Here is a 25,457-nt window from a genome sequence, read left to right as displayed (position 1 = left end):
TGCAAAGAGTTCACGTGAATTGAGTGTCCCCTGTTGACGTGTATGAGTGGCGTCGCCAACCGGAGACTACTAATAGTGGAAGAGTGAGCTAGCGGTGGCGGCATGGGGGAGAAGAGGGGGAGCGGACCCTGGCGGAATGCACAATGGACATGAAAGGAAGCACGTGAACAGAAAGGCTGCTATGGAATACCTCAGACCAGAAATTTCAAGCAACTTCCATAATATGAATTTGACCCTCACTACCCCAACAGAAATAATGTCCATCATAAAATCTTTAAAATCAAAAACATCTAGTGGGTATGATGAAATATCAACAAAGTTAATTAAAGAATGTGATTCTGACCTAAGTAACATATTAAGCTATCTGTGTAACCAGTCATATATCAGTGGATTATTTCCTGAATGGCTGAAATATGCTGAAGTTAAGCAACTGTTTAAGAAGGGAGATAAAGAAATAGCATCAAATTTCCGTCCAATTTCACTGTTGCCAGCATTCTCAAAAATTTTAGAAAAAGTAATGTACCGTCGGCTTTATAACCATCTTATCTCAAATAACACACTGTCAAAGTCACAGTTTGGATTTCTAAAAGGTTCTGATATTGAGAACGCTATCTACACTTACAGTGAAAATGTGCTTAATTCATTAGACAAAAAATTGCAGGCAACTGGTATATTTTGTGATCTGTCAAAGATATTTGACTGTGTAAATCACAATATCCTTTTAAGTAAATTAGAGTATTATAGTGTAACAGGAAATGCTGCAAAATAGTTCAAATCTTATATCTCTGGCAGGAAACAAAGGGTGTCATTAGGAAAGAGACATGTATCCAGCTATCAGACATCATCCAACTGGGGTCCCACAAGGTTCCATTTTGGGGCCCTTACTTTTTCTTGTGTATATCAATGACCTTTCATCAGAAACATTACCAGATGCCAAGTTCGTTTTGTTTGCCGATGATACAAACATTGCAATAAATACCAAATCAAGCGTAGTCTTAGAAATATCAGCTAATAAAATATTTGTGGACATTAATCACTGGTTCCAATTCTCTGTCACTAAACTTTGAAAAAACACACTATATGCAGTTCAGAACTTGTAAGGGGTGTCCCAGGAGTATATGTCTAACATACGACGACAAGAAGATAGAAGAAGTGGACAGTGTTACATTCTTGGGATTACAGCTTGATAATAAATTGAACTGGGAGGAGCACACCACAGAACTGCTGAAGCGTCTTAACAAATCTATGTTTGCAATGCGAATTTTGTCAGACATAGGGGATATAAAAATGAAAAAGCTGGCATACTATGCTTACTTTCATTCCATAACGTCATATGGGATTATTTTTTGGGGTAATTCATCAAGCCAAACTAAAGTTTTCCAGGCACAGAAACGCGCAGTAAGAGTTATAAGTGGTGTGAACTCAAGAACATCCTGCAGAAGCCTGTTTAGGGAACTAGGGATACTATCTACTGCATCCCAATATATTTATTCCTTAATGAAATTTGTCATTAAAAATATATCACTTTTTCAAACCAACAGCTCAATTTATGGAATCAATACTAGAAATAAGAATAATCTTCACAAGGATTTAAAGTCGCTTAGTCTTGTACAAAAAGGTGTGCATTATTCAGGAACACACATTTTCAATAACTTGCCAGCAGCCATAAAAAGCTTAACAATCAATGAAATTCAGTTTAAGAGAAGCCTAAAGGATTTATTGGTGGCCAACTCCTTCTACTCCATTGATCAATTTCTCAGTACATGTCCATCAGTTCGATACAATTTGAAACGAGACTCGTCCTACCTGACAAAATGTTTCCGGTCATCAACAGTCCAATGTCGGTGTTGACGGTCCCAGGCGAGGCGTAAAGCTTTGTGTCGTGCAGTCATCAAGGGTACACGAGTGGGCCTTCGGCTCGGATAGCCGATATCGATGATGTTTAATTGAATGGTTCGAACGTTGACACTTGTTGATGACCCAGCACTAAATGTGCAGCAATTTGCGGAAGCGTTGCATTTCTGCCACGCTGAACGATTCTCTTCAGTCGTCGTTGGTCCCGTTCTTGTAGGATCTTTTTCCGGGGATTTGATGTTTTCCTGGAACACGGAACATTTGTGAAATGGTCGTACGGGAAAATTCCTACTTTATCGCTACCTCGGAGATTCTGTGCCCATCGCTCGTGCGCCGGCTACAACACCACGTTCAAACTCACTTAAATCTTAAGAACCTAGCATTGTGGTAGCAGTAGCCTATCTAATAATAGCGCCTGACACTTGTTATCTTATATAGGCGTTGTAGATCGCAACACAGTACTCTGCCTGTTTACATATCTTTGTATTTGAATACGCATGCCTATACCAGTTTCTTTGGGGCTTCAGTGTATGTTATACTTGATTATGATCGACAAAAAAGGGGGCAAGTCATCTACTCTCCGTTTCCACCATTAGAGTATCTTCAGAAATTAATTGTGTATTTTGTACTCATGGATAATTTTACCGAACACCTGTAGCGACTTTACTCTCGTATCTCTTGTTGTTATTCAAAACTGCTAACTTAAAGTTGATATTTATGCGTAGCACTGTTGCACTCACAATTTGTCGCAGTTACTAGAGTACGGCTCAGTAGCTGCGATGGAAAGTGTCTGGATAAAAGTTCAGTCGTCAGGAATGCAAATCACAGTCGGCCCTACGATAAGTTGCCTTCGGTTACTTATTATTTCCATCATATCTGTCGACGGCTGATCGCCTGTTTCTCTTGTGACTATCATCTTTGGCATCTTCGCGTCAAGTGCGTCTGGGCAGTTCCGGTTCAGGTAGCTACTGCTGCGGATTGTAACGTATAAGTAAATGTGAGACGTTATTTTCATCAATTCTAGTAACATTTGAACATTTTGTTTTAATGTTAATTACCTTTGGCTCTTACAGAACAAATGTCTGTTTAATCTGTGGTTTCCTCATTCCTTACGTTGCCTCTTTTGAAGTAGTCTATAGTAAGTGCAAACAGAAAAATTTATTTCTGCTGCTCAAATCTTAGATTTTAACGCTCGTGATTCATTCTCAAACTAGAGAGAAACTGATTTGTGTAATGTGTATGTTTGTCTCCCAGAAAGTTTAGACAAAATCAAAACCCTACATACAGTGTCTCGTTCATGTTATCACCATCAGCAGCAGCAGAAGCATCGACATCATGTTTAGGCCTGTTGGTGTGCACAACCCATGTAAATTTATCGCTATTGCCTTCAACAGATTCTGACACATACTAATTCAGTACGTGAATCACACCCAGATAATGTTTCCCCATTGCTATTCAGGACAATTTTTCCTTCTGCACCTACTATATTTACTCCGTCTGGCATTTAAATCGCCTACTACGAACCACTAACAGTTTTTATCAGTGCTGTCTATTACTGCTAGAAGCTGTCGATTAAATTCTATGTCCGTTTTGTGTCCTACCTCCCTCTCGTACGTTCAAGGATAATGTTCAGACGTACCCTCTAATTATTTATCCATTTATAAAAGTGTGTGAATGTACTCTGCTCTTCAACTTTTCTGTATTCAAATGGAAAATACAGCAGGAGCGCTTTGTCGCTGGGGTGCTCCGCAGAAAATTATGTAACTTCGTTGGACTGTGTGGCTGGTCCCGGCGCAGGTTCGAGTCCTCCCTCGGGCATGGGTGTGTGTGTTTGTCCTGAGGATAATTTAGGTTAAGTAGTGTGTAAGCTTAGGAACTGATGACCTTAGCAGTTAAGTACCATACGATTTCACACACACACACACACACACACACATACACACACACACACACACACACACACACACACACACACACACACACATATAACTTCGAGATTTCTTTCAGTCTTGTAGTTTCAGTGAGTGCGGGAGTTTCAGCCTCAGTAGTAAATAATATAGTTTCTATATGAGTGGGTCCTCTGACAGTGCAGGTTGCAAAATTTAGTATTACTTATTCATCTGTGCATCCTATGTGATATTAATGTAAAAAAGGTAATTTGAAATGTGTGGCCGCTTCTACCAACGCACTGTAGATACTGATTTTTGATCGTTTGGAATATGCCCCCTAAAATGCCATGATATCACTTTTTTGTAGAAATTTTGCAGTTGTAGCTTTCAGAAAATTTTTGCAGTAGGTAAATGGATTCCTGTAAGTCATGTTTCAGGGTCAGTGAAATTGACTGGTCATCTGGCGGTAAGAACGTATATTTATCGCCTTCTGCTGCTTGGTTTAGCCCCATCAGGTGGTTCTGTTTTACACTCTTGAAACTTATCGCCAATGTATAAAGTGAACCCCACTGTTGCCTTGTAAGACCATCTTGTTTGTTATGGTATGTGGAGGGTGATCTGTGGTGATGTTACAAACTTTCAGAGACGACGGGGAAACAGAAATGTATCAATGTGAGGTAAGAGGCTCTGTTCGGGAAACGACAAAGTCGAAAATTACAGGCGAAAATCGTTCTGATAAGTTTGACAGAGTACTTTCGACGTGGTCGTAAATGGACGAGGGTTCCTTTACTCAAATTTGTCCGTCTCCACCATCCCTGAGACTTGGTAACATTCTCACTGAATCGCCTTGTGTATTAACATCGTCAATATGTCTATTAAAATAGCATGTCTATTAAAATAGCGTGGCGTCTGTTCACCATTTACGTAAATTCTGTGATGTGTACTGGAAAGCTCTTCTCAGAAAGCATTTCACACAGATTTGTGTTGTAAATCCACAGAACGCTTCATTTTAGTGGAAGTGGTTCGTGAATGCGGCGTCAGAACCAATATCCTCCCTGCAGACGGCTTCACCCCTCCTATTGAAATCCACAGGATATGTGAGAGAAATCTGCACGAACATAATGTGCTGCTGGACGCTACGTGTGGCTTTTCCGCAGCTTCACATGCGCTTTTGTGTGTACACACTTGTGGCACACGTTACTCATTAGCTGTCTATTCATTCACCTGCTGTGTGAGCCTCAGATTTCAGTTAAAAGTCGTGATCTAATTTCTCGGTTCAAACGACAAGCTATATGGACGTGGATATTTCTGTACGTGCCGAAAACAGATATACGGATTAGGGTGCAATGAGCGATTCAAACTGATACAAACTGCTAAACAGTATACTTAATACTACAGACTGGAATAACCCTCGAAGTTAGCAACAGGTCTATTAATTTTAGTTCCCTGGTTGCGTGATTTGTTCGTCCTCTCGACTTCCCCCTTCGTATAGTGTAGCACTTATTACCTGAAGTTTTGCGTTTTGTGTTCATCGAGGAGTGGCCACAGAGGGAGGGAGGATTCACCTGAGTGGCAGATCGTTATTACAAGACCATAATTGGACAGACATTCCACAGGACCCGGTATATATATGCAGCCAGTGGTAGCTATCTGGCGCGCTGGCTGTAATCTACCGCATAGTCTACAATTTGTGGCGGGCTCGGCTGTTATAAATAACATGGTTGAACAGCGATGCTGCAGTGATCACACAGCAATACGGTTGTAATTCTGCAGTCGTTAACTTGCCACAGCTTTTCACTTGTGTAATCGTTCGTTTCATGCGGGTTAAGCCATAATGAATGTTTGCTGATTTAGTGTATTAAGTTTGCTTACCTCACTTTACAAAATAACAGCTTCAGCACTGACATTAAAGATGTTTCTGTTTTGCTTTTAGAAGATGCTAGCGGATCTTAAGTCGGATAGCCACGTAGGAAATATTTCCCCTGAAATCACAACCTGTAGAGACTGTGTACAAGGGCAAGTAAAATTTAGAAATGCCATCTCGATTATCCGTAATTTACGACTTAAGAAAAAGGTAAGGAATGCGAAGATAAGGCACAGTAAAGTTTAAAAATGCCATCTCGGCAATCTGTGCTTTATAGTTAAGAGAAAGATAAGGTACCCGAAGATAAGGCGAACTAGTAGTCCTGTTTCGAATTAAATTAACAGTTAACGTAAGGCAAAATGTGAATTATGTGTTGCGTGTGTGTGAGTTTCTTCTTTTTCAAGAAAGCAGAACACCTTAAAACTACAAAAAGAAGACTTCAGACAGGGAGAAGAAGAATACATACGCAAATATTAGATCCAACAGTAATATAAACTCCCACGTCACTTGAAAACTCCAATAAATTTCTGAAACGCGTCCGATTAGACTGAACTGGTGTAACACATTATTGCTTAAATGATTATAGACACTTAACAGTGCTTTTGAAAAACTTCTTTAATGCTGGATGAAACTGAAATAACTGTCAACGTACCTATATGACGATATTAATTTCCTGATGAGGGCAATGTAAGACGAAAACTGATCACAAAATAAATTAGTACTGCCAAACATTGGCCGTTTCTATTTTTCATGCAATGTTTGCATGTTAGTTTTAGCATTCTTTGACGCTCCACTCACATCTTTGAATCACTTTTGGTTGTTTATTTAGATTTACATACTGGGTGCCACGTAGCGTACCGACGAATTATAACTGGCAACCATGGCAAAATGCACGGCGATTGGTGCCCGTGCGTACATCGATGAAGAGGAAGGAATCAGGCAAGTAGTAAGCCTAAGAGCGGTGGTCTGTGCAGACGCGAATTGCAGCAATGGAAGTCTTTATCCGGGTTGGTTCTGCCAAAGAGGCCCAACGAATATTGCGACGGACACAGCACACGGCCACTGGTAGTGTTTTGAAACTGCAGACTCCATGTCAGGGGACAAGTTTTCGAACGTTGAGAACATGGAACGAGATCACGTTTCACTTGAATAGAGTCTCAGCCATTCGGCACGTTACAACAGCCGCGACGTTCGCAGTGCGGCTTACCGGATAATTCGAAGTTTCGTGGACATAAATTACAAGCGTTCCAAAACTTGTAAGACACTGACAGGCAAATCACAGACGCCTGCTGCACTGACAGTTTTGGGATCGATTGACAAACAACCACTGTTTCTCCAACTGCTGATGTCTGGGATTATGGATCACGCCAGATATATAGCTACAGAGAATGCCATCCAACCCGATATATGCTGCAGAATTCCCTCAATTGGGGTTTGCAGGAAAGAGGCTGTCTGAAAACATTTGGCTTCAGCGGGGCTGTGCCATGGTTCACACAGCACGTCCAAGTACGAGTGTGCCTATAGTCCAACACACGTATCCAAAGCGTGTGGAATCTTTTTCCAATGGAGAGATCATTATGACACTTCTTCAAATACAGGCCACATGTCCTATGGATACACGTTACTTTAATGCAGTGGTTTCCATTGCCTTCTGCATCCTTATGTCGTTGATCATTGCTGATTCTTCCGCCTTTAGGGGCAATTTCCCTGCCTTAGGACAAGAGAGTGCCCTGAACCTCTATCCGCTCCTCCGCCCTCTTTGACAAGGCCGTTGGCAGAATGAGGCTGACTTCTTATGTCGGAAGCCTTCGGCCGCCAATGCTGATTATTTATCATAATTTAGGCAGTGGTGCGGATCGAACCCGGGACCAAAGACGTTTTGGTTATGAGTCAAAGACGCTACCCCTAGACCACAGGCACCGACAGCATCTAGTGGAGATATCACGGATGTAGCAAATCACTGAAATAGGATTTCCTAATAAGAACAACACATCCCAGCTATTAGCCAACAGTGGGGTATACAGAATTACCTGTTCTGAATTTGACAAGTTTTACAGCTGGCTGGCTAAACATGAGCGCAGCTGGAGGTTGTAGAATTCTGACTCCACATTTGCTGAGCATTTACTGAGTGAGGGCCACAACTACCAGCCAGAGTCGCATATTCTTTACTTAGCAAAATAAGGCCAAAAATCTCTGTCTACAGGAAGCTCTGGTAAGTAACAAACATCTATCGCACAGAGCAGATCAAATTTTAAATGACGAGATACATTTTAATACTTAGTCTCTTCTAAACTTCACATAAACTTCTAATTTTTATACATATGTTTTTCGATGGGGTCCACCTTTACCAAAACACACATTTTGTTTTATACCCCAAACATGTTTCACTGCAGTTGCAGCATCATCAGTGGGCTTTTGTTTTACGGCTGTTAAACATAATGTTATTTACTGTTTGTACACACGTCATCATAAATTTTTAAAATCGTAATTACAAGTTTTTGAAGAACGCAATAAAGTTATGTATCCATACCTTTTTACGACATGGTGTGGTTTTCCTGAGGTATTATGTTTCTATAGTGGCTGTTTTCTTTCACAGTTTGTCGTCTGCACCGTATACAACTTAATGCAGACAAATTATTTAAGCAAAAATTACGATTTGGAAACTGCTATGGCTATGCCTGAAATTAATTAATTTAGTGTGGAAGGTTCTGTGTGTGTGTGTGTGTGTGTGTGTGTGTGTGTGTGTGTGTGTGTGTGTGCGTGTTTACATTATTAAGCCGTGCTGCGGCTCAGGTTGGTGCCGTTGCTAGGATGGCATCGTTTAGCTGGTACAGTTACGGTTGTTGTCCTCTTCTTGTGTTCATTGGCGCCACTTCGTTTGCAAGCGTTTTCTGTCCGCTATTGGCAGCAGCGGCGGTAATCGATGTCTAGTAACGGTGGTACTATCTTTGGGGCGACGTTTTCGTGTTTACATGCGGTGTGAGCCGGCAGTTCGGTTGGAGACGGACTAGCAGCCAGGTCCGCGCAGTGCGACAACACGCCAGGACGACTGGCGGCACGAATGCACTGCCAGATGGAACATCTGTAGTCGCGAGGGGTACAACCTCGTTGTCAACCGGACCCAGGACGTTTATGTTGAGTGGACCTTAATTCAGGTAGTGAAACCTCCACCAATGTGAGATCTCGCCATTTGCCTGCGTGTTGCTGCTCGCAGTGTTGCCGAAACGAAGAACATCGAGTGGAGCGTTTGGGGAAGGCGAACCTTATTAGTCTTCCTCCACTTCTTATCATTAACTGCCGGCCGGCGTGGCGGAGCGGTTCTAGGCGCTACAGTCTGGAACGACGCGACCGCTACGGCCGCAGGTTCGAAACCTGCCTCGGGCATGGGTGTGTGTGATGTCCTTAGGTTAGTTAGGTTTAATTAGTTCTAAGTTCTAGGGGTCTGATGACCTCAGAAGTTAAGTCCCATAGTGCTCAGAGCCATTTGAACCATTTATTATTAACTGTTGCGTTCTGTATGTTATTATTTGTAAAGTTCAACCAGTGGTATTTTTCCTGTCTAGTGATCCCTAACGCCCCTGTTACCTGCCCTGGAGCTTAGTGTATGTTACGACAGTGTACCTTTCCTCGCATTGCCCCTGCTGTCCAGTAAGGCGTGTAGTTCGACAGCTTTCTTGGTTTGTGGGCTCGGTGGTGTTTTTTTATTTTTTTTTTTTTTTCCTACTCTGGCAGTAGTAGTGGTTCCTTGCTGCTTCTGGATGCTCAAATCACCGGAGTCTAAAGACATGGTGCTGACCACCGGTTCCGGCTTGGGTGTGTTATTCCATCGTTGCATTGGTCATTGGACTTCAGGTAGATTCGGCAAATGATTATTGGTCATACGTTTAAACTGACACTAGTCTGAATTACCATCTCATGAAGTGAATGCAACTCTTGGCTGCCAGTCTCATCACTTGCGAAGTAATAACTTTAATTTCGAGTTTGAAGATATTTAACTGGTTCATAAAGGATTGCTAGTCAGGTCATCGGCCGTGAAACGGTTTTTAAATTATTACTATTTGAGCCTTCAGCCAAGAAGTAGTTTGAATTTGTTGTCATTAAGACCTTCAGCTGTGGGTGCTACTTGCTTTAAAATCTTAATTACACAATTGTATTCTAGCAGTGAGATTTTTATGATTCTTCTTTTAAAGACAGTTTAATAACTGTAATTGCAAGCTGAAGAAGTTAACTGGTTGTTAAAAGATTGCTATTCAAGCCTTCAGCTATGAAAATGTTTTAAATTATGACTATTGTGACCTTCAGCTGATAAATACACTCCTGGAAATTGAAATGAGAACACCGTGAATTCATTGTCCCAGGAAGGGGAAACTTTATTGACACATTCCTGGGGTCAGATACATCACATGATCACACTGACAGAACCACAGGCACATAGACACAGGCAACAGAGCATGCACAATGTCGGCACTAGTACAGTGTATATCCACCTTTCGCAGCAATGCAGGCTGCCATTCTCCCATGGAGACGATCGTAGAGATGCTAGATGCAGTCCTGTGGAACGGCTTGCCATGCCATTTCCACCTGGCGCCTCAGTTGGACCAGCGTTCGTGCTGGACGTGCAGACCGCGTGAGACGACGCTTCATCCAGTCCCAAACATGCTCATGGTGCGAGATTCGATCCGGCGACCTTCGGATTACGAACCCGAGCGTTTACCACTGCGCCACGACGCTGTAGAAAACTATTAATCGTAGACAGTATTTCACCGCAACGGTTTCTTTTAATTGTCGATTTTCTCGACAACGGCTGAGAAGTGCATCTTGGTGCTTTGCCATGTTACACCTCTGGCCATGAGCTTTTATTATGCGCAGTATGAATCGAATCTGAATTTCACAATTGGCGGCCTCCCCTTGTCAGTTAACTTAAATGTTTCAAATTGCAAAGCTACAAGCTCTGCTGTGATCGTCAAGGAAATGGAGACGCTGTCTTCCGCGACCTGTGTTACTTTCATCAAAATCCTTCTTGCGTACCAGCGCGCTGTAAATTAAGTACTCAAACACTAAAATAACCGACGTTTCTATTTTATGGTGAAGAACTACACTGATAACGTTTTTAATTAAGCTGATTCTCCAGTCATTTACGATTTTTCAGGCAAAAATTATGTTCCTTTACGCGAGGAAGCCTCACAAAATGAATTTGAGGGCGGGGGCACAAATTTACGAGTGAGAATACCGCCAAACTGTGAATACAGAGCACTGAAATAGAAACACAGTGCTTTTTGCGTTTTGACTGAGACGCTTTGTACAAAAATTCGAAGTATCCAAGTTTTCAGCTAAGTCACTCCTCATTATGTATACATTACTCAAGTGATACCTGTTCCCGGTTAGCGTAGCCTTTAAGAAAAAGTTGGTATACCAGATTATATTATCTAACTATCAAAACAGCTGAAGAAGGTGCAGGAGTGAAAAAGCTAAAAAAGGAAAATTTGAAATGGAATGAACCTGCTATTAAAGAAATACGAATGTTTCACGAAAACTATCATAGGAATGTAAGAGAATACATCAAATTAATCAAAAGACATCACAAATGCGTTTGAGCTAGCTGGTAAATGAGATGATTGAAAAAAGAAGTAAAGTAAGAGCAAAAGAAAAAGCTCATGTTGTGTGGACATCACATTTAAGAAATGCAGGTGACAGATGAAGTAGACAATAACAAAAGAGGGAAAATTGTAACAAACATTGCAAGGATTTTTGAAATATTTGAGCACATCAACAGAAGTATCAGAAACCGAGACAGGTAATGATGTACCAGCTCGATATGGCCTTGTGCTGCACCCTGTTGACCTATGGCCTCATCTCTGCAATGTGTGTTTTGCTGGATTCTATGATTCTGATGCAGTTAATTTTGAAGCAACTAAGGTACGACGGAAACAGAAAATGTAACGAATTTCTCGGGTGTTTTTATAGATGTATTTATACAGTGTGAAACTACACACCATTCCTAACTCGTATTCTGATACATAAAATTCAAAACAAGACGTCGATGTGAATGAGAGTAAAATGAAGTAATATGACATTTATCACAGTTTCCAGAGCACAGTCAAATACACTCCTGGAAATGGAAAAAAGAACACATTGACACCGGTGTGTCAGACCCACCATACTTGCTCCGGACACTGCGAGAGGGCTGTACAAGCAATGATCACACGCACGGCACAGCGGACACACCAGGAACCGCGGTGTTGGCCGTCGAATGGCGCTAGCTGCGCAGCATTTGTGCCTCGCCGCCGTCAGTATCAGCCAGTTTGCCGTGGCATACGGAGCTCCAGCGCAGTCTTTAACACTGGTAGCATGCCGCGACAGCGTGGACGTGAACCGTATGTGCAGTTGACGGACTTTGAGCGAGGGCATGTAGTGGGCATGCGGGAGGCCGGGTGGACGTACCGCCGAATTGCTCAACACGTGGCACGTGAGGTCTCCACAGTACATCGATGTTGTCGCCAGTGGTCGGCGGAAGGTGCAGGTGCCCGTCGACCTGGGACCGGACCGCAGCGACGCACGGATGCACGCCAAGACCGTAGGATCCTACGCAGTGCCGTAGGGGACCGCACCACCACTTCCCAGCAAATTAGGGACACTGTTGCTCCTGGGGTATCCGCGAGGACCATTCGCAACCGTCTCCATGAAGCTGGGCTACAGTCCCGCACACCGTTAGGCCGTCTTCCGCTCACGCCCCAACATCGTGCAGCCCGCCTCCAGTGGTGTCGCGACAGGCGTGAATGGAGGGACGAATGGAGACGTGTCGTCTTCAGCGATGAGAGTCGCTTCTGCCTTGGTGCCAATGATGGTCGTATGCGTGTTTGGCGCCGTGCAGGTGAGCGCCACAATCAGGACTGCATACGACCGAGGCACACAGGGCCAACACCCGGCATCATGGTGTGGGGAGCGATCTCCTACACTGGCCGTACACCACTGGTGATCGTCGAGGGGACACTGAATAGTGCACGGTACATCCAAACCGTCATCGAACCCATCGTTCTACCATTCCTAAACTGGCAAGGGAACTTGCTGTTCCAACAGGACAATGCACGTCCGCATGTATCCCGTGCCACCCAACGTGCTCTAGAAGGTGTAAGTCAACTACCCTGGCCAGCAAGATCTCCGGATCTTTCCCCCATTGAGCATGTTGGGGACTGGATGAAGCGTCGTCTCACGCGGTCTGCACGTCCAGCACGAACGCTGGTCCAACTGAGGCGCCAGGTGGAAATGGCATGGCAAGCCGTTCCACAGGACTACATCCAGCATCTCTACGATCGTCTCCATGGGAGAATAGCAGGCTGCATTGCTGCGAAAGGTGGATATACACTGTACTAGTGCCGACATTGTGCATGCTCTGTTGCCTGTGTCTATGTGCCTGTGGTTCTGTCAGCGTGATCATGTGATGTATCTCACCCGAGGAATGTGTCAATAAAGTTTCCCCTTCCTGGGACAATGAATTCACGGTGTTCTTATTTCAATTTCCAGGAGTGTATCATGTCGTTATTATGCATGCATGGAAACACGTTGTCAGCGAAATTAGAACAGAACTACGTAGTTTAAATACACTTTTTGGTAATTCCTGGTTCGCCTGCTAACCACTTGGGGTTCGAGCCGCTGTGGCGCTGCAGTGCACATGCGCACATGTGAGTCAGATTCCTTTTGATTGGTTGGCGCGAAGAGCGCTGGCAACAGCGTCTCGGTTTGCTAGAACAGTACGGCGTCGCTTCCGAAATGCTTACAGAATAATGTTGGGGCTCTTCTTCGAAAATCACGTCACTCGACAGAACAGGGCCGAGGTGGCACCTGTCTACACTGAGGTCGGACGAATCTGTTTCGCCACTGTTATTTGCGGGTAATAATTGAGCAAGCTAATTCTGCCCTTTCTGGACGAACCTCAAAGGAAGCCACACAACATTGAGCAGCCAGTATGAGAAATTTGATTGTCTTTGCTGAAACAAAATTTGTTTATTCAATAAAATGCGTTGTCCCAGCACTGTGCGACACTGAAGGTATGCCCACCAATCGGGAGACATTGCTCCAGGCCGGAATCAAATTTTTGTTCGTTAAAGGGCCGCTCCTATCCCAAGGATGCGAAGTATCTGCTGTGTTCTCCAGCTTCTCATCTGTCACAATGGGTACATCGCTGAGCTACCCTATCCGTATAGAGTGTTACCGAAAAGTACAGTGTTAGGGCAAAGAACGGACATTTGTGGTATTCGTCTCCTGGCCGTCTGTTACTGGGTCTCCCTCACACCATCTAGTTCTGTTGAGTTCACGCTTTGCTGTTTTTAGGGAAATCTAAGTGTCGCATTCCTCGGTAGTCCCATCTGTATTCTGAGCAGCTCATTACTTAATTGCTCAGGTATCCATCTTCAGATGCCCATTTGATTATAATTTGTTGTTTTGTCTCATTAACTTTGAATCAGCGAACTTTTTAACTTATTATTGTCTTTTGTCTGTGCTTTCTTCCATATAATTTAGTACCACCCAATAGTGTTAGCGACAATTTGCGTCAGATGAACAAGCAGTTTTAGAGAACATCATTCTCTGCCAATATCTTGTAAATTGTGTGTAAGATTTGGAGCAAATAAAAATCTGTTGAACCCAGACATGATTAAAATTCAAGATTCTTTAATTGTTCCACAACTTTTACATGGTTAAGGAAACCACTAATAACAAATATAAACTGTTGTACGTCTACGTTTGTTGCTCAAATTATTATATTATTGTGTTCAGTGGCCAGTCTCAGCCATCAGTTATTATTCATAGAGGTTAAGGAACATTTCCTCTCTCGTCTTGTGTGTTGGTTAAGGAAACCACTAATAATAAATACAAACTGTTGTACATCTACGTTTGTTGCTCCAATTAGTATATTATTGTGTTCAGTGCCCAATCTCAGCCATCAGTTATCATTCATGGAGGTTAAAGGACATTTGCTCTCTCGTCATGTGTGATAATAAATTTGTTTGTTGTCTATGGAACTGTTGAGACTTGGTCAGACAGCCAAGCCACTATGAGATAGCCGAAAGGCACGCGTTTAAGCTCACGCAGGCTGGCGTGAGGTCTGGAACAGTTAAAGGAGTTGAATCTAGTAAAAAAAGTACGTAACTTCTGGAATACTTAAATCCATAATTGGTAAACATCGGTCTGACGGTACATGCATCACAAGATAAATAGCAAATGATAATGGCGCCTTGCTAGGTCGTAGCAAATGACGTAGCTGAAGGCTATGCTAACTATCGTCTCGGCAAATGAGAGCGTAATTTGTCAGTGAACCATCGCTAGCAAAGTCGGCTGTACAACTGGGCGAGTGTTAGGACGTCTCTCTAGACCTGCCGTGTGGCGGCGCTCGGTCTGCAATCACTGATAGTGGCGACACGCAGGTCCGACGTATACTAACGGACCGCGGCCGATTTAAAGGCTACCACCTAGCAAGTGTGGTGTCTGGCGGTGACACCACAGGAACGTTGCGTCGGTTGCCTTTAGGATTATAAGGTTGCTGTTTGTTGTTACGTGATAATTTGCCTAAGGATCTTGCAGTATTCAGAAGCTATAACCAATATTTTTACAACAACGTCACATCATAATGCATGTCCAGAGCGCACTGCACGCGCAACTAATAAAGAAACAAGCCTCAGTAATATTAAAAAGCAGTTGTTGTGCACGTATTCCAGTTGTGAAGACAGGTCTTAATAATAGTCGCTGCATGAAGAAGTGCAATGGCTGATTCCATAAAGTGTACATGTTCATGCTCGAAAATTAAACTACATGTTTTGTTGCATAAATGTGTTCAGAGTTACTTAATAGGTCACACATATTCAAATTTTTCTAACTGCACATTATTCAGATGTTATTGAGACTTAGTGTCAGTAGTTGTTCAGTTTTTATAATGACGAACGGAAAGGGGCGAGGGTGGGAGGGGTTTCTCGATCCCTTCTGCACAGTGGTTTATAAGTTGGTCACTATTACACGTTATTAATTTTGACAGTCATTCATTCTCCGTCTGCCATTCATTAAGTTGCATGATTTATGCAAGTGTGAGCAACTCATTCAATTTTCTTCTTCATTACCAAAGTCAGAAAGCGTTACATAATTGTTTAGTTGGGTCACGAATTTGATCATAATGTAACAGAGTTTCACTGGAACAGGAGTTGGTTCCATGTGCACTAGTTACTAAATAGACTAGCCGCCTAACTAGGTATCCTGTGTGCAGCTCTGGCATTTACATGCGAAACATCACTGCCTGCTATGATGGTGCAATTGCAGAGACTACCGCAAGTGACAGTAGAGAAAAGCTGATAAGGTTTCTCATACTCATTTTGACAGTCGGCATGAAGCAACCATTCCAACGTGTTACTAGCACATTATCATAAGTGTACTCCACAGCATCTTTCACTTTACACAAGCTCGACCAGCCGAGCACAGCCGAACACACTCAGAAATTACTTTGAAAAATTATCCCTCCAAGTTAGTATGTTTAGCTTGAAATGGACGCATGGGTGATTGTGTCAGTTGTCTTTAAGTAAGTATAATTTATTTTTAATTAATGTCCTGTGAAGGGGCTGCTCATGCACCGATGCTTTGCTTCATCTGGAAAGATGAGAAATTACGATTAGTGGCACCACACTACACCCTTCATGTCAGCTACTGCCCAGTTTTGGTGTTGCGTGGCCCACTGAAGAAGAGTTTCTCCTTATGCTGCTGTGATCAATCCGCTGTTGTGAGGCACTCGATTCCACGTGTACTTTATGCTTTAGTGCCCATGTGTGTTTCACAGTGCGACGTATTACAGTGATTGCACATCAGCAAGGCAAGACTTGTAATAACGAGCACAACAGTCAGTCAGTGAGTTCGGTCTTGCTGACTAACGTCAGGGCCGGTGTCGCATGGTCAGCTGCCTCCAGTTCTACACCATCTAGCGCCCTGAGGAGACCATTATAGCATAGCCTCCGGTAAAAAAGAGTATAAATCAGTTGTTGATACTCAACAATGCAGAAGCGCTACCTGCGCTCTTAGAATCGCAATTACTATTATCTTTATCCCTTTGTACAAGAAGAATGAGCGTATTTTTTGTTTCATTATATTTCGATTCTGATGTTCTAGCTGACGGACGCTAATTGTTCACAGTCAGTAACTGATACAATTATCTGTAGCAGTAATAGAATTTTGCTGAACATATATGAAATTAGCAATTGTAATATATCCTGCATATGATTCAGTAAGTAATAATTAAATATTGCCTTGGCCATTTTGTGTACGCTCATTATTGTAGCGAAGTCATTGATGACAAAAATTACATAATTTCTTTTAACAGTCATTTAACACTAAAAGCATTGAATAATCTCAATAAATTGAAAACGGCGTCTTGTAATATTTTCCCTTTCATATTAGGCCAGAGGTACAGCTTCTTTATTAATAGTAATATCTATAAATCCTTACACTGTCGTTGGACATAGGCAGCTATCCTGTAGCATCCAGCCTCCCAGAAAAAAATAATTAAGTATTGCTTGCATTGTTTAAATGGATTATCGCATAATATTAATGAAAGATTTTTAATCCCTCGTGAGTAAGACGGATGTCTTAATATTGGGACGCGTATGATATTTCTGGCGATAGTGCCCTGAGAAAAATTAGCCGTGGCTTTTAACAAACATAAAAGAGTACTTTCAAAACCATTTCATACAATAGGAATAACGGCACAGTTATCGTTGTATGAATCAGTATTCAATTTAATTCATTAAAAAAAAAATACGTGATACCATTCTGCTATTTTAAGCGGCCAGTAATTAGTCTGTCAACTTACTGCACCAGTTCAAAATTCTTGGGCGTAACGATACCCAGACTACACCTACAAAAGAGATGATTTCATGTAAAATGAGCTGATTCATAGATGGATAGTGTTACGTTTAATGAGTAAATATAACGAAGCCATTTTTAAGGATTTTTTGGTTTGTTTAAATACCATCACCCGAATCCAACAGCGGAAGATATTTCGTACGGCTTTCACTTCATGAACCAAGCTCTTTTTAATAGTGCTGCTTTGGGCCGGGTGATGGTTGAAAGCTTGTAGTTACCGGTCCATATGAGTTTGTTTCCAGTATGCACTTCGGTTGACACAAGCGCTGCGTTCTCGGCGGACGAGAACGTTAAAGAAAGGCGATATATCGTGTTATTCAGCCTTCTCGTGAACATGATGGGGTAAAAAGTACAAGAGATGTGTTTTTCAAGCCCATGTATCCAGGAAGCGAATGTGTCGTCAACACGGCACTAAATATAGGTCGTCACTGCGGAAGTTTCGTCCAATTACGAGGAAGTGCTGATAGTAACGTCTCCGAATTTCTTACAAACGTTATTAATAGTCTACATCTTTATTCTTCATGCCTACACAATATTTCCCAAAATAGTCATCCTGGAGACTAATACATTTCTTCCAACAAGAGACCAGATTGTTAATACCGTAACTTTAGAACGTCTGGCTTTGTTATTGGAGCCACAACATGACGTCTGCTTGCACCGCTTCATCGCAGTCAAGGTCAGGTCCTCGGAGATGTTCTTTGAGTTTTGGAAACACATGATAATCTGTTGAGGCCAAGTCGGGACTGTATGGAGTATGATGGATGACAGTGAACGCAGGGCGTCGGACTATTGCACACGTAGAAACACTGGTATGTTAGCCTGGCATTGTCGTACTGAAAAATGGGTGCCCCGTGTGTGGACGAACTCTTAGAATTCGAAACTCGATTACAGCACACTGTTTCTCATGCACCGACACAGTATTATAACACACTGCACCTATTCGGACCCTTCTAGATGCAGAGGACTGAAAATATATAGACATATAGAGTAAAGTTTTATAATGTTAATAGCATTTGGTTTATTTAAAAATCTGTAAGAGATTTTACATAAAAAATTCGGAAGCATTACTTTTCAGCACACCCTCATAGATACCCGCTAAGGTTTCCAAGAGCAGGTGAGCTTGTAAGGTTTTGAGGACAGAACAACTAATGTGTAAGCTGTAAATATTTTTGGTTTAATGTTGCAAACTTATCAGAGAAATACATGCATTTAGACAGTTTACAATGTGACAATGTTACGACAGTTGTCAAACGAACGCATATCATCCTCAGAAAGTGAAATAATCCTAAACACAACACTGGTAAATTTTAACTAGAAGTTTCTTTACAAAATTATTCTTACGACTATGTCATGATGTTGGCCAGTACTACGATAAGTCATCCAATTTCGGTTCAAAGTTCAGTACTATTTAGGATGACAATCAAGTCTACTGGGGATGGTTAGTTATGTGACAAATTAAGCAAAAGATTACCCAAGGTCGCTCGAGTTTACAGTGGATGCAAGCTGGTTAACCAACAAGTTTACACCTCTGCTCGCGATATTTGCCTTAGCTGCGATGAGCTGTCGTCTTCATGGCTGCTCTCATCCTCAAATTCCTATGAAAACTAAGTAAGCCTTTGCTAATTTTTCCAGCAGAAACCCTCCTTATGTTTCCCGTTAGGCGAGAAAACATGTACTCATCCCTAGTCTTGGAATATGGCAATATGCACGCGCATGGCTGGAATAGCTTGCATATTAAAATGCCCTCTCAGTCCTCGCAAGAACACTTAACTATCTGGCTGGTTCGTTTCTCCACAGTTGGAGCTCAGTGACGCTACAGCTAATCTCTAGCTGAATGTCAGCTGCAGTGAACGCAGTGTTCACACAAATTTCTCCTCTGCATCGTACAGAGCGTTATGTGCACCATTCTGCACTTGACGCAATTTCAGAGAAGAGTCCCTGAAAATTTAGCTCTTTTCTTTGTTGTAGCCCAACTGTCTCCCCACCTGTGTTCTTTTGTTCTCCAAATCACCGCTTTTTTCGACCAATATGAGCGTTCCTCTTATTTTTGTGGAATCTTTCTCTGCCAATCACAAGGTCCCTACCATTAAACAGCATCAAAATCTTGGCACTTTACTCCCTTCTAGTTCGTTTCCGCAATCGGACGTTTTGTGCCTGCTCCAGAGGCCTAAAAGTTACATGTGTACATCACATGTGTATCACTCGCTGCTCACGTGATCAATTGCGTCGCTGGTTTTGATTGTAACCATTTGGAATTCGGAAACACAGCTTTCTAAAGCTTCTTTCTGTCCTACTTCTGGTGGCCCAATACCTGCTCTCCAGTAAGCGTCACCTGACCGGTCGCTGACTCCCGCCGAGGGACGCCATAAAGGGTTTCCGTGGTGCCTCCCGTGGTGTGGTCCCTGCTTCCACACAAAACGTTTCCTCTCACTCTTTGTTTCACCATCTGCTCATTGACATGCATTATATACGAGCGGAGTGTTAATACCATCGATTGAGTGTCATCCCTTTTGCATTACATACTTAAAAGCATATCTGCTCGTTACCACCAAAGTAAGTTTGGTGTCATATTCACCTTCCTGTTATGACGTATATAACTCTTATCTACGGTGAGAAATTGACCTTAATTTATTCTGCCATCTTATAAGGTGCCGCTGGATCTAATACGCCACCCATGGCAATTCCCTCTGTAAGTCCATCTTTTCAGAGATCGTTACAGGACCTCAGCTGTTCCGTACAGAATGTCAAATCGAACACCTTTCAGCCATCTAATTTACAAACTGTTATTTCATGAGGCTGCCAGTTTCGGCGATATACTATGCCATCTTCAGGCCCCCTAACCGAAGTGTAGGAAGATTCCAGCCTCAATTCCGGTCTAAATAGGGTCCAGCATTCAAAGGCTGATATGTGTAGACTTTTCACAGAGCGATCACTTCAAACGTCATCTGCCAACTTGTGCCATAGTTGGCAGATGATGTGTCAAGCGATCGTTCTACCAAGCATCTACAGGTACCAATCTTTCAATGCTGGCCCCTATTTTGACTGGCACTGAGGTTGTAATCTGCTTACTCATGGTCAGTGAGCCTGATGATGGCGTAATATATCGCTGAAATTGGCAGCTCTAGCAAATAACAGTTTGGAAGTTATACAGCTGAAAGATGTTTGATTTTATGTTCCAAGGCAACTTCGTTCATCTACTAGGAATACTCTCCACCTATATGAAGAGTAAGTCGAACTCAGGGTGTGCTTTAATAGACCCACCACCATGCTAGATTGAATGATGATGGACGTTTTAAAATTTCTTCAAATCACAACTGTGTCTTTAGGTTACCTACATGATTGTCACTTATGTGCTACATGCGACTGGTGTCACAACTAACGATGCCACCAAAAGGACCAAGTTCCACTTTAACTACTTACAAAATTAAAACAGTTGCAGCCCACGGTCGTGAAAATGTTTTTGACCTAGGTTTCGGCCTCTTCTAAGAGTTCCTTCATCAGAAGTAAATAATTTAAATCTGGTATGTCACGTATAAAATAAATATGGAGCCATCAGAGTCTGATGCTGCCGTAGCTCGACATGTGGTGCAGCCCTTAGTGACCTGCCTCTAAGATTTCTATTTTAATATTTTGTGACTAAAGCGATATCGCTTCATATTTATTTTACACGTCACACGGCAGTTTTAAATGTTTTATTTCTGATGAAGGCACTCTTAGAAGTGGCCGAAACCTAGGTAAAGAAGACTTCATTTTGGTGACCGAGGGCTGCAACTGTTTTAATTCTATCTTGTAACGGTCGCTGCCAACGCAGCCATGTTTAAAGCTTTAATTACTTACATCATAGGAAACGGCTTAGGCCTGTCAACGAGTAAAATCTGGAGTAACATTATGTTTTAATCCAATGGGTCCAACAAAATATTTTGCGCAAACCAGGTTAGATGCAAATGAGCCAGAACATTGCTTACATAAAGTATCTAAATCATTGAACAGAATACTGTTAGGTGTTCCGTTAACTAAATCTTGTATTTGAAAACCCATGCTAGGGATCGAGTGTGGCACAGACACCCCACCCAAATCCAAGCCATGGTCCCAATGTTTCAATAAGACACTGTGCAAGTTGGCGGTGGCTCCACAATGGTGTGGGTTCTGTTTACGTGGAATGGACTGGGTCTTCTGTCCCAACTGAACCGACCATTGACTGGAAATTGACATGTTCGGCTACTTATAGACCATCTGCTGCCATTTATGGACTTCTTGTTTCCAATAAAAGAGGCAATTTTTGTGGATGCCTGTGCACCATGTCGGAGGCAATTCAAGCGAATGATTTGGCCACTCAGGTCGCCTGACATGATTCCATCGAAGGATGGATGACAGTGCACCATGTAACCTAGACACAATTGTTCACGGTTGGCTTGAAAAACATTCTGGACAATTCTAGCGAGTGATTTGAGCACCGAGAACGTCCGAAATGAATCCCACGGAACATTTATGGGACATTATCGATAGGTCCGGCACGGTATTAGTAGCTATCCCATGACTCCTGTCACCCTAGTGTATCTTGTCGTAAAGAAGAGACTATAGTCTCTACAAATTTCAATAAAGCAACATTAATTATCTTTATTACAAGGAATATTGCAGTAATTGACAATCAGAAATATGACCAGCTAGGAAAAGATGCCGTTATCTGAAGTATTCGCAGTAGGAATTTTACACTTGTTTGGTATCGAGAGTTGATTATTAATTATAAGAACCATCAAAGATGCCATAACTTGTGGGATAAAACACTATGCAGCAGCAAAATGTACCATTTCATGAGAGACATGCTTTAATGTGTTTTGCAACTTCAAAAGTGACGTCTCTGCGATTTTAATAATGAATTTTTCTCCCGTCGCCGTGAAGGAACTACCAAGTAAAACTTAATACTGTAACTCAAATGAATTTCGTTTTCTTCTGTCACAAAACGGTATCTGAATCACCAACCAGGAAAAATCTGAAGATTTCTGCTGTACTTACTGAGCTTATTTTCAGAAATAATTTAGTTATACAGACTATTTGGGTTGTTAAGTCATGTTTCATTTCCTTCTGCATATTCTCTAACGCTTTTCCTTTATCAGTTACATCAACTGTAATTCCGCAGTAGAACCTTACGACTTTTGTGGAGTTCTTTTGAAATATTTTACGATAATGTAACACGCTAAAGCCACTATAATTCACAAATATTATAACTCCAGAATCAAATTTTCACTCTTCAGCGGAGTGTGCGCTGATATGAAACTTCCTGGCAGATTAAAACTGTGTGCCCGACCGAGACTCGAACTCGGGACCTTTGCCTTTTGTTTTAATCTGCCAGGAAGTTTCATATCAGCGCACACTCCGCTGCAGAGTGAAAATTTCATTCTGGAAACACCCCCCAGGCTGTGGCTAAGCCATGTCTCCGCAGTATCCTTTCTTTCAGGAGTGCTAGTTCTGCAAGGTTCGCAGGAGAGCTTCTGTAAAGTTTGGAAGGTAGGAGACGAGATACTGGCAGAAGTAAAGCTGTGAGTACCGGGCGTGAGTCGTGCTTCGGTAGCTCAGATGGTAGAGCACTTGCCCGCGAAAGGCAAAGGTCCCGAGTTCGAGTCTCGGTCGGGCACACAGTTTTAATCTGCCAGGAAGTTTCAATATTATAATTACTATTAAAAACAGTCTTGATCACGATTTATTTAACAAGGTGACCGGTTTCGACCACTACTGTGGTCATCTTCAGACCATTGAGTAGGAACCCCTCTCTGTTGGAGAATCACAACTAGTTGTGATTCTCCAGCAGAGAGGGGTTCCTACTCAATGGTCTGAAGATGACCACAGTAGTGGTCGAAACCGGTCACCTTGTTAAATAAATCGTGATCAAGACTGTTTTTAATAGTAATTATTTACAAGACATTGATCACTGCTGTTCCCGTAATGCATTCAAAAGTAATTCAATATTATAAGTGTAAATTTCTATTAGACCAAGTATAAATAAAGATATCTTACCTGCGATATTCACTTCTACTTTTACGTCTTGGTCTCCACAGGTGGAAGGCACCGTAGATGATAGGATTCACCAAGCTGTTGGACATCCCAAAGAAGAAGATCCCCGACTGCAAATCCTCGCTCAGCTGGAATAATGAGTAATAAACGAATTACAAGTCACAGTAGCTTCTCTGCACAATACCACATCTTTGAAATATTTTTAGTGACTCATAGGTGTAGCAATCTAAACGTTTGGAAACTTAATGTATTTTAGAATTCACTGGGCTAAAGAAACTTTGCGCATTACTCACGGTAATATAAAAACGAAACTACTTGTACGATACGATACAAATCACTTGCATAAAGATTTTATTAGTAATTCCAAGGCTTGGAATTCATTTTATATTGTTTTACACATATATTGTAAAATGAGTATACCAGCTGGAGGGCGGTATTGGAAATTCTATTTTTGCTGGATTTGAAGAAAGCTGAATTCTGTGCGCATATTAGTTAGACACACGTATGGGGAACTAAGGACACGATATAATTAACTATGTAAGGTTTTCTTGTCAACTTCATCGCCGGAAAATGATTAGCACTTCCTCCCTTGAAATGTTTCTGAGTTTCGTTTCACGAGCTCCGAACATCTCTCAGCAAATTTCGTACACTTTTCTTCTAGAACATGCTACTATTTACAAACAGACTGATACCAAGTGAAGTGTGAAGATAGATGCCATCATTTTCCGTTATGAACATTTAGTGTCACGTTTCTAATTTTTAAAGTTATTCTTCAGTATCAACGTCAGTTAGGGCGAGTATTGTGCGCCTCAAGTGCGGGTGACTGTGACAAATGCATGTAAAGGGCAGGGCTGTGTTAGTGGAGTTGATGACGACGATGGCGGGATATAGGTGAAGTTAAAGGTAGTTCCTGCACGTAGCCTACTCGTCTCGAGTAACTACATTCTCATTGAACTAATGAAGCGTATGACTGTAATTTGCAGGATAATAGATAACAATGAGATTACTTCAGGTCAACAGTTCAAATAATACTTTCATCTGGGCAGTAGGATAACTCTTTAAAAAATGATGCCATGTGTATGCAATCCCGACGAGAAAATTGTAGGGAAATGATTGAGAAATCTAGGGCATCATGCAATGAAGTATTAATTCATGTATAAAATCATTGGATCCGAGCGCAAACCACATGATAATATCTTTGCAGTGCCTGAATGCGTTAGAAAAGAACTATATCGAATACCTGCTCTCAAAGAGCAAAATTCCGCTGTGGAACTTTGCCTGGGTAATCACTCACGAGACATGTTGTATGGGTTTACAAATTCCTTATAGCGGAACGAGGCTTAAGAGGTGCAGAAGATTCCGTCCACATCCGACTCGACTCCGCTTCTCGGAGATTGTTGGTAAGAGTTCTTCGGCCGGTGGCTCAGCAGAAGCGTTTCGAATCGCAGACCGCGGCGCAACTACGACACTATCGCGATAGCAGTCACACCGCCAACATCAGCATGTCGAGCAGACGGCAGTGGCTGTCGTTGGCGAAGATGTCCTTAGAAAACAGCAGTGGCTGGTTAACCAACCTGATTTCTCTAGGATTCCAACCGACCAACTGCTGTCCAGGTATTTATGTCCAAGGCTCCAACTACATAGAAATCTGACGTAAGATTTTCATCTCTCCTTGCTCTTAATTTCTCTATGACTTATTTTTATAGGTTCGTTGATTGTACGTTCAAAAGACAATGGCGTGTAGTTCTACAAACTCGTGACTTGCACTAACTCTTCTAGGTGCCACTTTGTTCATCTGTCCCAAATACTTCGTCAGAATCACGTAGAATTTGTCTAACTGACTATTAAGCGTTTCTGTCGATGGAAATTTTATTTTTCCAACCACCGCATTTCTATCAGCTCGTTATTATCTAGCACCATCCTTGGTGTAGTTGTTTCGCCCTTCGCAG

At 42.1% G+C, this 25,457-nt stretch overlaps 1 protein-coding gene across 1 annotated transcript in view; it reads right to left on the bottom strand.

Annotated features, from left to right (window-relative positions):
* Window positions 1-23,507: 23,507 nt before the first annotated feature.
* LOC124805454 (gonadotropin-releasing hormone II receptor-like) overlaps window positions 23,508-25,457 on the bottom strand; it is a 152,344-nt gene continuing 150,394 nt past the window's right edge. Inside the window, exon 5 of the mRNA XM_047266017.1 lies at window positions 23,508-23,636. Coding sequence (XP_047121973.1) covers window positions 23,508-23,636 — 129 coding nt within the window. The remainder of the gene's footprint in view (window positions 23,637-25,457) is intronic.

This window comes from Schistocerca piceifrons, chromosome 7 (assembly GCF_021461385.2).
Source record: "Schistocerca piceifrons isolate TAMUIC-IGC-003096 chromosome 7, iqSchPice1.1, whole genome shotgun sequence".
Taxonomy (NCBI): Eukaryota; Metazoa; Arthropoda; class Insecta; order Orthoptera; family Acrididae; genus Schistocerca; species Schistocerca piceifrons.
This window is presented reverse-complemented; position numbering and strand designations above follow the sequence as displayed.